General features: G+C 42.3%; 1 protein-coding gene across 1 annotated transcript in view; it reads right to left on the reverse strand.

Annotated features, from left to right (window-relative positions):
• The window catches only part of COL4A4 (collagen type IV alpha 4 chain), a 131727-nt gene that overhangs the window by 13433 nt on the left and 100769 nt on the right, over positions 1-17525 (reverse strand). Inside the window, exons 37-42 of the mRNA XM_052663458.1 lie at positions 11297-11368; positions 9840-9977; positions 9636-9749; positions 7790-7945; positions 2259-2366; positions 1167-1175 (exon numbers count right to left, since the gene is read on the reverse strand). Of these exons, the coding sequence (XP_052519418.1) occupies positions 1167-1175; positions 2259-2366; positions 7790-7945; positions 9636-9749; positions 9840-9977; positions 11297-11368 (597 nt within the window). The remainder of the gene's footprint in view (positions 1-1166; positions 1176-2258; positions 2367-7789; positions 7946-9635; positions 9750-9839; positions 9978-11296; positions 11369-17525) is intronic.

The following is a 17525-nucleotide window of genomic DNA, read 5'->3' on the forward strand; positions in this document are numbered from 1 at the left end:
GGAAAATAGACTTGAATGCTATAAGCAGTTTGGAATTTAACCTCCTGGAAAATATTGTATGAAACCACAAATAACACCAAGTTAGAGGTCTTTTTACAGTATGAATAGTTTAATGTAAAACTTGGCTTTTTTACTCTGGGTGAGTTGAGAGAGGTATAGATCTTATTCTTCCTAGATAATCTGGTGAGTTATGGTGGAAATTCACCAGTGGGGGTGGAGTGAAAGCAGGTAAGTAAAGGCAGGGCTGGGTATTTGGCTGGTACTTTATATTTAGGATGTTGATGCTATCGTCTAGTGAGTCACAGTATATACTGTGACCATAGTCACAGACAAGTGAAAACATTAAATATACAGCAGTAATTTCAAAACATAAACATTAAAAGCAGCAAAACTTCTTAAAATTCTGATTTTGCTTTTTCTTTACTTTTTGACAAACCAGAAGCTGAAAGAAAGGGGCTGAGGCATCTCCTCTAAGGGCCCTAAAAATAATATATGGCGTCTGTATTCAGGGCAACATTCCTTGGGGTTAATAACAGTCGCCTGGAAAGAACAAATGCCCACATTCAGGGTTTTTCTTTCCTTCTTTTGAGAAACTCTTTTTATTCTCTTTGAAAATGCCAGACACAAAATCATATGTTGCTTTTGCATTGTAGAGGATTAAGTGCACACTTAGTTGAAAAGAATGGCATTTTCATTTTAACGCACAAAGGAACTTGCTTGTTGAAAATGGGCCTCGGGTGTGATGGGAAAGGCTTGTCACAGTCCCTTACTGGGTGGTCAGGACCCATCTTTTCATGTTGTTGATATTGTTTATTTTAGGGATGTTCTCTGTATTCATATTGCAGAATTTAGAAAGGAAACTTACAGCAGTATGTACTGTAGCATCTCACAGAGAAAGCTCATACCCTGTGCCTGAACTGAGTTATATAAGCCGAGTCTCTACACTGCCTTGACAACCTCTAAGGAGGTTCAGCACTGGGACACTCTAATATAGGGTTACTATATCTGTAATGAGGAAGCAGAAGCATTAAAACCTAATATAATTACAGCACCCCATCTAAAAAATTGAACAAAGTTGCCCTTACAAATACAGTGAAAAAAAGCAAGTATGAAAATGACTGGAAACAAGATTTAAAGGAAATTATTCATCTTACAGCAATGCTTACCTCTGGAACCTGGAGAGGTCCAAAGCCAAAAATGTGAGGCCACACAGCGATTTTCATAAGGTGGAAAGAGATTATAAACGTGTAAGTTAGGACAAAAGTGAAATAGATTGAGAATGCAAATAATAATTTGCATAGACAGCATAGACAACAAGCAGAATGACGGCATCTTATGTACATAAAAAGTCCACATTCCTGTTACTGACAAGAACAGCTATGATGAATGAAGTTTTCGTATCTAGAAAGACCTGAAATGAAACCCTCTTGCGCAATATAAAATTCGAGTTGGTTTCTTACGGCAAATATGCTCTGATTTAATGTATGGAAAAATTCTGTCCTTTTAAAGGCTTCTGGAAATTCCATATTAATTTGCCAAGTTTTGTAGAGTATTCACAGAAAGGAAATACAAGAAGAATCATAGTAGTTCTTCATCGTGTTTTTCTGTGGCCCATCAAAAAGCAGTAGAGTTTTCTTACTCTTTGGACTAGAGTACTAATTTAAGAGATTGCAAAATATTCAGAACTGACACCACACTGCTGTCATAGTGACTTAGGATCCTGAAAGATGTGACTTCTGCCAATCTCAGATACACATGTGTGCCCTTCCAGCTCTTCCTTGGCTTCTCTTGACTTTCTGATGAAAACCTGTCGTCTATAGAGCTGAAAAATCAATTAGTTTCATCTTCATAGAAACTAATGTACTTGACAAGAAACATTAAAATAAAACATCTAGAAAAATTAATGGTAGGGAATTCGGAGACAAGAGTTAAATATACGAGGTTCACGTACAACAGTCAAGTCTGTCTTTGGATCTCATGTGAAGGAACAAGGGTTTATTTACCTTAGAAATAGTATATGTAAAACCAACTCCTAACTTTCAAACTCACTTGTTCTAATTATAGGTAAGTTTTCCAAACCTGAGACTCTGTCATGCAGCTTGATAAACATAATCTTTATAAAAAAAAGAGCTTAACTTACTAGAATTTACTGATAATTTCAAAATAATTACTTTCCAAAAGATGACCCTCATAGTAAATATTTTTTAAAAAACACTCCATGTAGGCTAGGTGGAGATGACTAGGCATTAGAAGCTTACCTGGAGGACCCAAAGGCCCTCGTCTGCCTGGAGGTCCAGGTAAACCTTTGTCTCCAGGTGGCCCAGGACTTCCAGGTGGCCCCTGTGGCCCCGGGAATCCCATTGGTCCTTAAAGAAACATGAAAAGGAGGGCACTAGAATGAAGCATTATAAAAACAACAGCTTGATGGACTGAATTCAGAGGTTCACTCCAGCAAATTGCAGGGCAAAGTCAGCCTCAGATTGGAGAATAGCTCCCTCTTTCTTCTGGAAGGCTGAGAAGGGTTGCCTCTGTCTAAAGGAAACACAACAATCCATCAACAGGATAAAGGAAAATCGTTCCATGACCAAAACAGAACTAAGTGAGGATGAAAACCCAGTAACCCTGAACTTTCTCTGGAGACAGTCAAAGGACTGCCACAGAAAGGGAAACTTAGGAAAGATGCTCCACTATCTGGGAACACCCACCCTGACCCTGAGATTCCACCCTTCTCCTCCCCACTCTCTCAAGTTCAGCCAGACCAGCCACTCGGTGCCTCCTACACAGAGTTCCTTCTCTCCTCCTCATCCAGGAAGTCCTCCACATTCTGTAGGGTGCAGATCGCATCAAGGAGGCCCTCCCTGGAATCCCAACCCAAGTCCAGTTGCTTTGCAATAAGCACTGAGAGAAGTGTGCCTCGCCACCCAAAGCATGTCTTTCATTTAGTACTGTTCTTGTCGTTCAGTTGCTTGGTCGTGTCAGACTCTGCGACCCCATGGACTGCAGCACGCCAGGCTTCCCTGTCCTTCACTGGCTCTCAGAGCTTGCTCAAACTCACGTCCATTGAGTCAGTGATGCCATCCAACCATCTTGTACCATGTTGTCCCTTTCTCCTCCTGCCTTCAATCCTTCCCAGCATCAGGGTCTTTTCCAATGAGTCAATTCTTTGCATCAAGTGGCCAAAATACTGGAGCTTTGGCTTCAGCATCAGCCCTTCCAATAAATAGTCAGGGCTGATTTCCTTTAGGATTGACTGGCTTGATCTCCCTGCTGTCCAGGGGACTCTCAAGAGTCTTCTCTAGCACCAAAATTTGAAAGCATCAATTCTTCAGTGCTCAGCATTTTTTTTTTTTTTTTTTTTTGGAGTAGGAAATGGCAACCCACTCCCGTATTTCTTAAATGCCTGGAAAATTCCATGGATAGAGGAGTCTGGAGGGCCATAGTCCATGGGGTTGCAAAGAGTCAGACACAACTGAGTGACTAACACTTCAGCCTTCTTTATGGTCCAACTCAGTTAATATAGATGGATACTTTAATGTATTTTTATTCCCTTATGAAATCATATATTTAACTTAATTAGAGGGCACTCCTTTTGAATTTGTTCACTACTATATTTCTGTGGATTCCTAATAATAATTTATGGAACAGATCAAATATTTCGCACTGGGTAAGTCTAAAAAAGGTAAGCTGAAGAAATTCCCTCGTCCTTTTAACAGTTAAACACTCTTTGGCCCTAGGCTCACTGGAATGGGACTTGAGAAGCATGATTAGAGGTTCTACCAATATTTCCAACTCTTGATATATGCTCTTGTAGGTTGCTATTATTTATATATCTTGCTATTTCCCTAATCCTGAAGTATATTTCCCAGGTGAAAGCTAATTCTCTAGAGAAGCCACTGGGGAGGAGGAATGACTTATTAGGCAGAGGTACAAGGCTATATAGACAGCCCCCTTCCTCTCTCTTGGTGACTTGAATGCTAGGTGTATCTGTCCAATCCGGGAGTTTAATAATTAGAAGCCAAAATATCTGCAGATATAAGGCACAGTTTCTAAAGTTGATGTTACCGCTAATAAAGGTGAATAGGGTTGCTGAGTACTGTTGTACAGGTTATACACTGCACAATTTCAGGGATGCCATTTGTGTTCTAGTCATAGCAGCCTCATGGTGATTCTGACCTTCCCTCTGCTCTAATCGTTTACTTATTTCACGTTTGTTTCAGAAATCAGACAGAGTGCTAGTTACTGGGCTCCGGCAAAGTTCAATATTTACATCTCGGTATCAAGTTTCCTTATTTATGACATAAGGGAGGTAAAATGGATAATCTTTACTGGTCTCTTCTCAACAAAATGTCCTATGAACCTTTTAATTGTCTAAAATTGTTACAGTCAAAACTAAGGTCCCCAAATATTCAGTTCAGTTGCTCAGTCGTGTCCGAGTCTTTGTGACCCCATGGATTGTAGCATGCCAGGCCTCCCTGTCCATCACCAACTCCCAAAGTTTGGTCAAACTCATGTCCTCGAATTGGTGATGCCATCCAACTGTCTCATCCTCTGTCATCCCCTTCTCCTCCTGCCCTCAATCTCTACCAGGGTCTTTTCTAATGAGTCAGTTCTTCACATCAAGTGGCCAAAGTATTGGAGTTTCAGCTTCAACATCAGTCCTTCCAATGAACACTCAGGGCTGATCTCCTTTAGGATTGAATGGTTTGATCTCCTTGTAGTCCAAAGGACTCTCAAGAGTCTTCTCCAACACCACAGTTCAAAAGCATCAATTCTTTGGCACTCAACTTTCTTTATGGTCCAACTCTCACATCTATACATGACTACTGGAAAAACCATAGCTTTGACTAGATGGACCTTTGTTGGCAAAGTAATGTTTCTGCTTTTTAATATGCTGTCTAGATTGGTCATAGCTTTTCTTCCAAGGAGCAAGCATCTTAATTTCATGGCTGCAGTCACCATCTGCAGTGATTTTGGAGCCCCCAAAAATAAAGTCTCTCACTGTTTCTATTGTTTCCCCATCTATTTGCCATGAAGTGATGGGACAGATGCCATGATGTTTGTTTTCTGAATGTTGAGTTTTAAGTCAGCTTTTTCACTCTCCTCTTTCACTTTCAACAAGAGGCTCTTTAGTTCTTCGCTTTCTGCCATAAGGATGGTGTCATCTGCATATCTGAGGTTATTAATATTTCTTCTGGCAATCCTGATTACAGCTTGTGCTTCATCCAGCCTAGCATTTTGCATGATGTACTCTGCATATAAGTTAAATAAGCAGGGTGACAATATACAGCCTTGACATATTCCTTTCCCTATCTGGAACCAGTCTGTTCCATGTCCAGTTCTAACTGTTGCTTCTTGACCTAGATACAAGTTTCTCAGGAGGCAAGTAAGAATTTAAGAATTTTCCACAGTTTGTTGTGATCCACACGTCAAAGACTTTGGCATAGTTGATAAAGAAGTAGATGTTTTTCTGGAACTCTCTTGCTTTCTCGATTGCCGGGAGCCAGCATGAGGAATTCCGCCCATGGCAAAGGTCATAACGAAGGAAGCCCAACAAAACACAAAGGTGTGATCTGGCTTCGGGGGTTCCCCCTGAGTTTTCCTGAACATCTACCCCAAAAAACCAGAGTCTGCCTGCTCTATTACTGTGCTTTTCACTCAGGGCTTCAGTCTCCTGCATCAGCTCAAACCCCTTTGATGGCTCTCTAACTTGCCTGACAGGTTCCCCCGGACTTTTTACAATTTGTGAATTGCTTACAGCCCCCCAGTTGCAAGAGGCACAAAGCTTAAAGCATCTTAAAGATACAGAGCCTTTTCTAAAGAGCTAAAAATCATATTGGTGACTGGTTTTCACTGTTGACTCAGTGACTGCTGCCAGGCCTCCATATTCTTTATCTTTTAGGCACCTGAAAGATATTAATCAATGTAATTGGGATATAGGAATAGGAATACAGTAGTTTTGATGTTAGCAACACTAGACTTTTGAGTTAATTACTTTTCTTTGTTATATATCACTGCACTCCTCTTGTGTCCTTGCTATGTAAGAATGTAACTTTATTTAGTGCTTTCTGAGAGTGGCACCAGACTTTGGGAAGAACAACACAAATAAGTCTTCTGGTTGACAAACCCTTATCAGAAAAGGGCTGTAAAATGTTAATTGGCCCTCTGGCCAGAAGATGATGTAAATCACCTAAGACTTGTGTATACAACTAGGTATGCAGAGAGAAAGCCTGGTCTCGATAAGAGTCAGGGCTGCTGATGCTGCATAATTTTAGATTATCCATTGATGTCTATGTACAAAAACATGTATAAAAGGCCTTTCTGGACAATAGGGGATGGGCCAGTCACTGGACTGGTTTCCCCTATGTCTCCTCTTTACTCTGTTTTCAGGCTGAATTCCCATTTGGGGTGTGGAGGCTCGCCATGTCTACTTACTTGCCCTGGCTTCTAAGATCCGTGAGAGAGGGAGCCCAAAGCGGGGCACTCTGCGATATTGAAACGGATGCCAGTGGCCTAATGTAGATGGTGGAAATCTCTTGTCCTGAGATTTTATTGGCTTTCCCCATAAACCAAGTTATTCAGCCTCATTTCTCCACTAAACTTTCCTTGTATACTATTTCTTTTTAATTTCTTTTATATTTCTAATTAAATAAATAAGCTTTCCTCACCTACGCCATTCACCCTTCGAATTTCCCTGGATCCACCGGGGCTGGACCCCAACACTCGATGATCCAATGGATGTTGGCAATTTGATCTCTGGTTCCTCTGCCTTTTCTAAAACCAGCTTGAACATCTGGAAGTTCATGGTTCATGTACTGTTGAAGCCTGGCTTGGAGAATTTTGAGCACTACTTTCCTAGCGTGTGTGATGAGTGCAATTGTGCAGTAGTTTGAACATTCTCTGACATCGCCTTTCTGTGGGATTGGAATGAAACTGACATTTTCCAGTCCTGTGGCTACTGCTGAGTTTTCCAAATTTGCTGGCATATTGAGTACAGCACTTTCACAGCATCATCTTTTAGGATTTGAAATAGCTCAACTGGGATTTCATCACCTCCACTAGCTTTGTTCGTAGTGATGCTTCCTAAGGCCTACTTGACTTCACATTCCCCAAATATTAGCAGTTAAGTAAAACTTAATTAGAATAAATATTTTAATCTTAAATAGTGGGAGAATTCAGTAGTGGAGACACTTTTGTGAATATAAAAAGGCAGAGTCAGCAGTCTAAAACTGAGCTGTCCAATACAGAAGCCACTAACGTGGCTATTAAACAGTTGAAATTGGCAAGGCCAAACTGTGTTGTGCTTTAAGTTTAAAATACACACCAGATTTTACCATCAAAGAGGAGCATCTTATTTGGGAAAGAAACTAGGTTTGTACAACCAGCCCTAATTACCCTCTGATAGTTTATATTGATTTTATGTTAAAATGTAATAATATTTGAATATATTACGTCAAAGTAGGAAAATCTGTTTGTTTGTTTTAACTTTCTAAAATGTGGCTATTACATCTTTTAATTACATATGTAGCTTGCATTAAATTTCTATTGTATAGTTCTTGTCGAAGATTATCAAGCGTGTTATTAGGGACTAAAGATGAACTTGTGTTTCTTCTTCTTACTTGTCCGACTGTCACCCACATTTTAGGATTCTGGGCAAGTCAGGACATTTTGGAAATGTAGTCATTATTGCCATAGGAAATGAGAATGACCTCACAGTAGTGCACACCCCAGACCTGCAAGCCAGATAGGAAAGTCATCTAGTACTACTTAAAAGAACTATTTCCATTCATACCTTTCTGGCCGTGTTTTCCATCACATCCTGGGAAGCCTTTGTGTCCTGGAGGGCCTGGTGGGCCTGGGAGACCTGGAGGCCCCGGCAGACCACAGTCTCCTGGTTCCCCTTTCAGAAGGTCGACACTCCCAGGTGGTCCTGGAGGCCCAGGTATTCCTGACCACAAGAGCAGGCAAAAAGATTCTTTCAGTCAAAAACAAATGTGCATGCTGGCTGCCTAAGAGCTTCTTAAGGAAAGGAATTTAATCATTTACAAGCAAGCGATGCAAAGAATTAGAATAAGAATGTCAATAGTATCAGAGGTGAAGCAGTATGTCTCTTAAGCCCAAGTTGAGAAATGTAAATAGTCTGTTAGTAACTATTAGGACAAAATGAGCTATGCAAAACCTTCCTTCCCTTCAGAGCCATTCCTTTTGGAAGCATCAGTTTTGACTTTTCTTTGCATTGCCTTCCCATTGCTTTCATGTGATAGATGGATGGATGGATAGATAGATGAATAGATGGATGGGTAAATGGATGGATGGATGAATGAATGGGTGGATGGATAGATGGATACATGGATGGATGGATAGATGAATAGATGGATGGATGGGTAAATGGATGGATGGATGAATGAATAGGTAGATGGATAGATGGATACATGGATGGATGGATAGATGAGTAGTTGGGTAGATGGGTAAATGGATGAATGGATAGATGGATGGGTGGGTGGACAGAGAGATAATAGATTTTTAAGAAAGTCTGACTAGGCTCCTTGGTGGTCCAATGGTTAAGAATCTACCTGTCAGTGCAGGGGACATGAGTTTGATCCCTGGTAAGGGAAGATCCCGCATGTCTGTACACCACAGCTAAGCCCATGTGTCACAACTACTGAAGCCCACACACCCTAGAACCGTGCTCTGCAACAAGAGTAGCCCCTGCTCACCGCTACTAGAGAAAGCTCATGCAGCAGCAAAGACCCAGTGCAGCCAAGAATAAATAAACCAAAAAGAGAGAGAGAGAGAGAGAGAGAGAATCTGGCTGATGAAAACAGAATATCCACTCAATTAAATTTAAAATCCTATTTGAAAACCATTGTCTACACATGGTATTTGAGCCCAAGTTCTTTTCCTACTTAACTTCTAACCTTCTTAGCATATTTTGGGGCATTTCAGTTTTTCATAGTGTAAAGCAGAATTACATATTTTTTATCCCACCCTCACTAAAACCTAAAGATTTAAAGGTTTCTGTCTCTCTGGAAGAGTTCTACGAGCTAGTAGGAATATGATTGCCTGCATTTGGCAGAAGGCTGCACTGAGCCACACTCTTGTTCCAACTCCCCAGTCAGCTCTGGTTCAATCTTACTTTGTTAAATATTGACTAGCTAGAGTTCATCCCAGTGAAGTGATAACAGGAGCAAAACGTACTGTGAGCAGCACATGAAGAGACTCTGTGTGGGTGTGTGGGTGTGTGTGTGTGTTAGAGAGAGAGAGAGAGAGAGGCAGGGGTCCTATCATCTCTGGGCTGAAAGAAGTGCTTTATGTGCTGATACTGAGACCAACAAGGATGGCGAGGCCACCTCCTGCTGCTTCCTTCTGCGCCCTCAAGCTCAGCATCAAGCCAGCGATGGTAAAGACTTGTTCTGTGTCAGAGGTGTCTGATGGAGTTGAAATAGAAGAGTGAGGGGTCTAAGCGCTGGTCCTGGGTACGCTCCCCACTGCCCACCCTCCCCCTTTTCCATCTGCCAAGTTGATGAGGCTGCTAACATGCTTCTCCTTGACCATTCTCTCTCCTCCTCCATCCCAACAGAGCTGGCAAGCATCTAAGGAAAGCAGCACCATCACCCTTTGCCGTAATTGTCCCATACCTCTTGGACCAACGGGGCCAGGAGGTCCCTGATCTCCAGGCAGACCCGGGTCTGGAATGTCACCCTTAAGAGCTTTTCCTGGGGCACCTGGAGGACCAGGCGATCCAGCTCTCCCTGAGGAGGAACGTGTTCAGTTGTTAGTCTCACATTTGGGAGGTTTGGATGCAGTTATCGAGCAAAAGGCAAAGCATGCTGCTTTCTTACCTGGGGGCCCTGGGGGACCCGGGGGACCTCTTTCTCCAAAAGGTCCCGGAGGAGAAATTCCTGGGTTCCCAGGGTCTCCTGTCTCCCCTTTAGGGCCGGGCATTCCCACTGGACCTGGGGGGCCCATTTCACGCGAACCTTAATGAGGAAAACAGCATTATCACTGCATCTTCTCCTGGTGTGTCCCTGGCGTGGGGGCTGAAAAGGAACTGCTTCTCAGTGGGCACAGGACAGGAAAGGAGCGCATTCTTCCGAGACCAACATTGTCCACAAGAGCGATCCGAATGGCTGCACAGTCTTCTGGAGGTCACTGTCCCCTCTCTTATGACTCATCACACCTGTCCAGCATAGCTCTGATTTATTTTTATGACTGTTTCCCAGATTTAAAAACACAACCGCTTAGTGACAATACCAACCCTTCAATCTCTACAATCGTTAAGAGAGTAACGAATGAGATGGAACAGTAAGTGATTGTGAATAAACTGGCTTGACATTTAAGATGGAAACTGGAAAATAAACAGAACCATTGTGGAGTTTCACGTTGAAAAGGCAGAACTCCACTGGTTTCTTGGAGAGGGCACACATTTTACCAGACTATTTGGAAGAGCCAATAACAATCCTAAGTGACCTAAATGACGTCTTGATCTTCCAAACCGTATAAACGTATAAACCATATAAACCCTCCCCAACTACAGATCCAAACCCAGCAGCACAACAGTTCAGTCCTTTTCTCACTGCCTCACAAATGTGGAAGTCTGCTTCTGACTACCTCGTCTGATTGCAAGCTCTTTTTCTGAGAAACGAATGCAACCAATGTGAATTCTATTCAAATAACAGAACAAGCTAAGATGTTGATGATTAGCCTATTTGTGGCATCAAAAATAACAGCAATTTGTTCAGGTAATTTGTTTTCCCAGCAGGCCACTGAAGGATGCTGAAGTACTAATTAGACCCACGTGGTTGTACTTGGCATGACAACACGTAAAACAATACTCCAGTATCCTGACTATTTATTTGTTATTCATAACATTTTGAAATCTAGCTCCACCTAAGTGATTATGCAGAATATGTTTAATAGATAGTCACACGCAGTATCAACAATAGGCACCATTAACCCACCCTTCCTGCTTAAATTGGGTTTTCTCAAGTGCCCGTTTGATAAAGTGAAAGTGAAGTCGCTCAGTCGTGTCTGACTCTTTGCGACCCCATGGACTGCAGCCTACCAGGCTCCTCCCTCCATGGGATTCTCCAGGCAAGAGTACTGGAGTGGGTTGCCATTTTCCTTCTCCAGCCCGTTTGATAAGTCATCGTCAGACCTAGAAACAGTTCCAACACGGTGAATCTAAGCTAAACCAGTGTCTCACTTTCGCACCCGTATCTTGTGAAGGGAGGAAACGCCAGTGGACTCTCGTGGTTCGTTAACAGCTGTTCAGCCTCTTGCAAAGGTTCTCTCTTACCTGAAGCGCCTTTGCTGCCTTTCTGACCCTTCAAACCATGCAGGCCGTTCAGGCCGGGCGACCCAGAGGGACCTGAAACACATCACACGTCTGTGACCCACAGGGGAAGACCCTCCATTCACATTCTCTGACTGTTCCTCGCATGCACAGTCCAGGGGAAGGTTGACTGATGGGGACCCACAAATTCTCTAGGTGGGAACCATGAGACCTCACCATCTAAACATCACTAGGAAGGCAGAATCCACTCCAGGGGTCATCGCTAAACATGGTCATGTGATGGGTGTTTTCTGTTAACATAGACTGCTTAACATATACCTTTATATATTATATACTTAAATATTCTTTCCCATTATGGTTTATCATAGTAAAAGTGAAAGTGTTAGTGGCTCAGTTGTGTCCGACTCTGCAACCCCATGCACTATAGCCTGCCAGGCTCCTCTGTTCATGGAATTCTGCAGACAAGAATACTGGAGTGGGTAGCCTTTCCCTTCTCCAGAGGATCTTCATGACCCAGGGATCAAACCAAGGTCTCTTGCACTGCAGGCAGATTCTTTACCATTAGAGCCATCAGGGAAGTATATATATATAGTAAATTTTTTCCCATTATTCTTTATCATAGGATATTTAGTATAGTTCCTTGCGCTATACAGTAGGACCTCGTTGTTTATCCATTCTATGTATAACATCCTGCATCTGCTAACCCAACCTCCCACTCCACCCTTAACTTGGTATATATCCTAACACCTAACTTTATTTTTTCATAATGTGTTTTTTTAATGTGGACCATTCTTAAAGTCTTTATTGAATTTGTTACAATATTTCTTGTGTTTTATGTCTTTGGCTGTGAGGGATGTGAGATCTTAGCTCTCCGACTGGGGCCTGAACCTGCACCCACTGCACTGGATGGTGAAGTCTTAACCACTGGACCACCAGGGAACGAAGGCTCCCTTTCTTGGGTTTTAACGCAGTTTTGTTAGTTTCTGACCATATCATGAATCTCTCTTTCTCTCTTTCTAGGCAGATACAGTCTAGAATTACTGAATCTTGGCATAGGAAATGACCTCCAACTTTACAACAAAAAAGTCATTCTAGATAAGAAAGAGATTGGGTGGGAGTAAACCCCTGCTTCCCTCCTCCCATGCCCAGAATCTTCCCTCTCCACCATAGTCTGCAGATTTTAATTTCATCACAATCTACCTGGATAAATGTAGTAAGACAGCAAGGACAGGTGGGTCTGTGGCACACGGAGGAATGCGTGTCCTGCTGATGTTTTTGAGCACTGTGCCATTCAGAGAGAACAGGCCTGCAGCTCAAATGTGGCTGCAGCTATTTCTCTGCCACCAATTCTGTCAAAGAGAACCTCTCTGATGCCTCTTTACAGAAACCAAATTTATTTCATGATGATCACTGAGAACTCCATTCTCTGTAACTGGATAGATCTCACTGATGCCTGCATCTCCTTCTAGAACTTTCTGTCAGATGTCACTAAGGAGCCATCTACTAATCTGATGTGTGCACTTGGTCTCTCAGTCATGTCTAACTCTTTGCAACCCCATGAACTGGAGCCCCACAGGCTCCTCTGCCCATGGAGTTTTCCAGGCAAGAATACTGAAGAGGGTTCCATTTCTGCTCCAGGGGATCTTCTCAACCCAGGGATCGAGCCTGGGTCTCTTGTGTCTCCTGCATTGGCAGGTGGATTCTTTACCACTAGCACCACTTAGGAAGCCCAAAACAAACCACAAACTGTCACTGAGTGATACTGTGGAAAAATCTAAATGAACTCTTTTGTCAACCCAATATGTTGGGTTGGCCAAGAAGTTCATTCGGATTTTTCTGCATAAGATGTTATGGAAAACCCTGAACAAATTGCTTAGCCAATCCAATATTATATGTGCTATATGACATAAATATATAGATTTGTGGGGAGGAAGTAAAGGGAAGCAGGGTGAGAGGGAAGGAACAGACAAGTTACTAACCAATATGGAACATCCCTGGCTGCTGAGTCTTCTGCCAAGAGCTCCACACATGTCCCACTGATGGATGCGGGAGAAGAATCTTCTCAGCCCCTGGTAACCTTCCCACTACATTAATGGATTTCCCATCCAGAAACTGTTCTTTCTCACCTAAGGCTAAAAGGCCCTCAGAGCACAGTCAGGCATTCATTCAGTTTGGGTCATGGCCCTTGAAATTGTGATAATCACACCTTTGCTTATGACTAACACAGAGAAGTGCCCTCACCAACCCCCATGACACTTACAGAGCTCCCTCTGGGCCTTTCTGCCCAACCTATCCCACTCTGTATAGCAGTCCTGTCTGTGATGACTGGCTGACTTTGGATAAATTAATTGGTTGCAAGATCAGGTCTTATTACTCCTTTTATTCCTGCACTTAGCATATATCCTGACACACAGTAGGTGCTCAATAAATGTTTGTTGAGTGAGTGAGTGAATGAATGAGGAAATGACCAAGTCTAGAACAAGGAGGGTGAGGGACTGAACAGGGGGAGTTGCTGTTTATTGCTAAGTCATGTCCGACTCTTTGTGACCCCATGGATTGCAGCATGCCAGGCTTCCTCGTCCTTGACTATTTCCCAGAGTTTGCTCTAACTGATGTCCATTAGGTTGATGATACAATCCAACCATCTTATCCTTTTCTGTCCCCATTCTCCTCCTGCCCTCAAAATCTTTCCCAGCATTGGGGTCTTTCCCAGTAAGTCAACTCTTCACATCAGGTGGCCAAAGTATTGGAGCTTCATCTTCAGCATCAGTCCTTCTAGTGAATATTCAAGGTTGATTTCCTTTAGGACTGACTGGTTTGACCTCCTTGCAGTCCAAGGGACTCTCAAGAGTCTTCTCCAGCACCACAATTCAAAAGGATCAGTTCTTTGGCGCTCACCCTTTATCATAGTCCAACTCTCACATCCATACGTGACTACTGAAAAAACCATAGCTTTGACTATTTGGACCTTTGTTAGTAAAGTGATATCTCTGCTTTTTAATATGCTGTCTAGGTTTGTCAGAGTTTTTCTTCCAAAGAGCAAGTGTCTTTTAATTTCACACCTGCAGTCACTGTCCACAGTAATTTTGGAGCCCACGAAGATAAAATCTGTCACTATTTCCATTTTTCCCCCTTCTATTCGCCATGAAGTGATGGGACTGGATGCCATGATCTTAGTTTTTTGAATGTTGAGTTTTAAGCCAGCTTTTTCACTCTCTTCTTTCACCTTCATCAAGAGGCTCTTTAGTTCCTCTTTGCTTTCTGTCATTAAAGTAGTATCATCTGCCTATCTAAGGTTGTTGATATTTCTCCTAGTGAACTTGATTCCAGTCCAGCATTTCACATGATATGCTCTGCATATAAGTTAAATAATCAATATACAGCCTTGACATACTCCTTCCCCAATTTGGAACCAGTCCATTGTTCCACGTCTTGACCTGCAGACAGTTTTCTCAGGAGACAGGTGAGGCGGTCTGGTATTCCCATCTCTTTAAGAATTTTCCACAGTTTGTTGTGATCCACACAGTCAAAGGCTTTAATGTAGTCAATGAAACAGAAGCAGATGTTTTTCTGGAATCCCCTTGTTTTCTGTATAATCTAGCAAATATTGTCCCTTTGATCTCTGGTTCCTCTGCCCTTTCTAAGTCGAGCCCGTACATCTGGAATTTCTCGGATCACATATGACTGAAGCCTAGCTTGAAGGATTTTGAGCATTACCTCGCTAGCATGGAAAATGAGTGCAATTGTACAGTAGTTGGAACATTGTTTGGCACTGCACACAACTTGGCATTCCAAATTTCTTTGGAATTGGAATGAAAACTAACCTTTTCCAGTGTTGTGGACACTGCTGAGTTTTCTAAATTTGCTGACATATTGAGTGCAGCACTTTGACAGCATCATCTTTTAGGATTGTAATCAAGGAGGGTGAGGGATTGAACGGGGTGAAAGAAAGCTATAAAAAAGAGTGAACTCCAATCTCTGTTTGCATCCAACATCTTTCATTGATAGATGTATAGGATGAGTAAGATTGGGGGAAGTTAATGTTATCCACCTATATATAAATAATTCAAGCACTCATTATTATTTCTTTATTAAGGTAAGTCCTCTGTAGACTTCTTATTGGAAGATGGAACAGTTCGTTGGTTCCACTCTATTTTTTATCAATACTGGAAACAGTTATACTATTTTAAAATCTTTAAAATCTAAACATTAAATTGGTACAAATGAGCCATAATTCTCTCAAAATCAAAAAAGGGGGGAATGCACTCCCATTTTCCCCAAAGCTCTTGTTTCCTAACCATTTTTGTCAGGTCTAGCTGAGCTTGTTTTCCAATTCTCTTTTCTACTTATGAGCAAATGTTTCAAGTTTCCACCAAAAGAACACACAGACCTTCTTCATCTGCCAAATCTGGATATTTATTGCCATCTATCTGAAACGATAATACATTTTTTGAGACTACTCTGCTATTTCAACGTGTTTTGATCTCTAGCTTAAGCCACTGAGATTGATGGCTTGGGGATTTGGCTGGGGGTGGAATGTCTCAACTCCTGCCAACTCTCCATTGTCACATCAACACATCCAAATCCTGCTCTGTCACAATTTCAGCCTCTCGCCATTGTTGAACTGGCCGACCCTTATCTGACCCAATGTTATCTTTCTAAATTGAATGCAGCTACATCTGGGTAGGGTTTTAAGGGCAATTTTTCCTTTTTTTACTGAAAGCTTTTTATCCATCCCATCTCTAAATCAGAAAGTTGTTCATGCATAAAATACATACAGGGCAGATGAGAGGCAATTAGGCTCACAAAACACAGTCCTCGGTAATGAGGCTTTTTTAAATTCACCTCTCTGGTCGTCCTCTGGCTTAACAACCATCATTTAAGGCTGCATATCGCTGCACACATAGGCGAGGGCGTTCTCTAGTCGGAGAATCTGATCTCATCTCCCAACTATAAGCACAATTAAAGCTTCCATCTCTGTGAGCCAGCAGACTCGTGACTGGATGCCCACTCTGAGGTTTTCTTCTGTTGTCAAACTGAAAATGCTTCCCTATCCCCAGGAACCTTTCACAGTTTATACCTTTAATAGGGTGACCAACTTGTCCCTGTCTGCTGGTGGCTTGCCTAGTTCTAACACTGTGAATCCTATGTTCTGAGCATCTGCTCTGGCCAAGGCAAAGTGGGACAGCTGGTCACCCTAACTTGAAAGCTGCTGGGAAAGAGACCTTTCTTTGAGCCTCTAGGTAATAGCCGAACAAAGTGGAAAACTTCGCAAAACTGAAATAAGAAGGAATTCTCCTTTAATTCAGAAAATACACGAGTGCCTACTAAGGGAATGTACAAGAGCCTAAGATAGGGCCCCCTAACCTTGAGCTTCAGCCCCCAAATGTGCTTGGTGATGGGCACTGAGGAGACACGGGACTGACAGAGAAACCATCCCTGACTCAACAGAACAATCAGGCAATTACCTCAAGAGGGGTAAATGCTGTGGGGCAGGGTCAAGGAGGGGGCACCAGTTGTAAAAAGGGAGAATGTTTCTGATTTTCACAACTGTGAGGTGCTGGGCCTGTCTGTGCTGATAAAAGACATCTCGAGGTGCTTTGTTCTTATGAAACAGTTTACTTGCCATCAACCAAAATAACCCAGCCCACATTCTTTACATGCTCTCATGCCAAAGCTTATTATTTTAGGCTTCTATTACTACAGTCTCCTATGGGGCTTCCCAGGTGGCTCAGTGGTAAAGAATCTGCCTGCAATGCCGCAGATGCAGGTTGGATCCCTAGGTCAGGAAGATCCCCTGGAGAAGGAAATGGCAATGCATTCCAATATTCTTGCCTGGGAAATCCCATGGACAGAGGAGCCTGGTGGGCTACAGTCCATGGGATGGCAAAGAGTTGGACACAACTTAACAACTAAACCATAGCAATGATGAATGCCTAACTAGGAATTGAGCATATATAGGTACTGGAAGTCTAAGCACCAAGCTATTTTTACCTATGTTGAAGTGAAAGTTTAAATCTGACGAAATATAAGCAGGACTCAGAATCCATATGGCCTGTTCTTAGTAGAGCAAACAACTTGGAGTTAGCAGCTGGTTTGTTCAAACAAGATAATCAGTCCCCCTGACTTATTTAGAACATACTTCAAATATTTAGTTTCTCAGTTCAAAGCATTTCTGCCAGAGTGTGGTTCATTTTCCTATCAGCATGATAAATGACAGCAATGGATTTAT

This window comes from Budorcas taxicolor, chromosome 2 (assembly GCF_023091745.1).
Source record: "Budorcas taxicolor isolate Tak-1 chromosome 2, Takin1.1, whole genome shotgun sequence".
NCBI lineage: Eukaryota > Metazoa > Chordata > Mammalia > Artiodactyla > Bovidae > Budorcas > Budorcas taxicolor.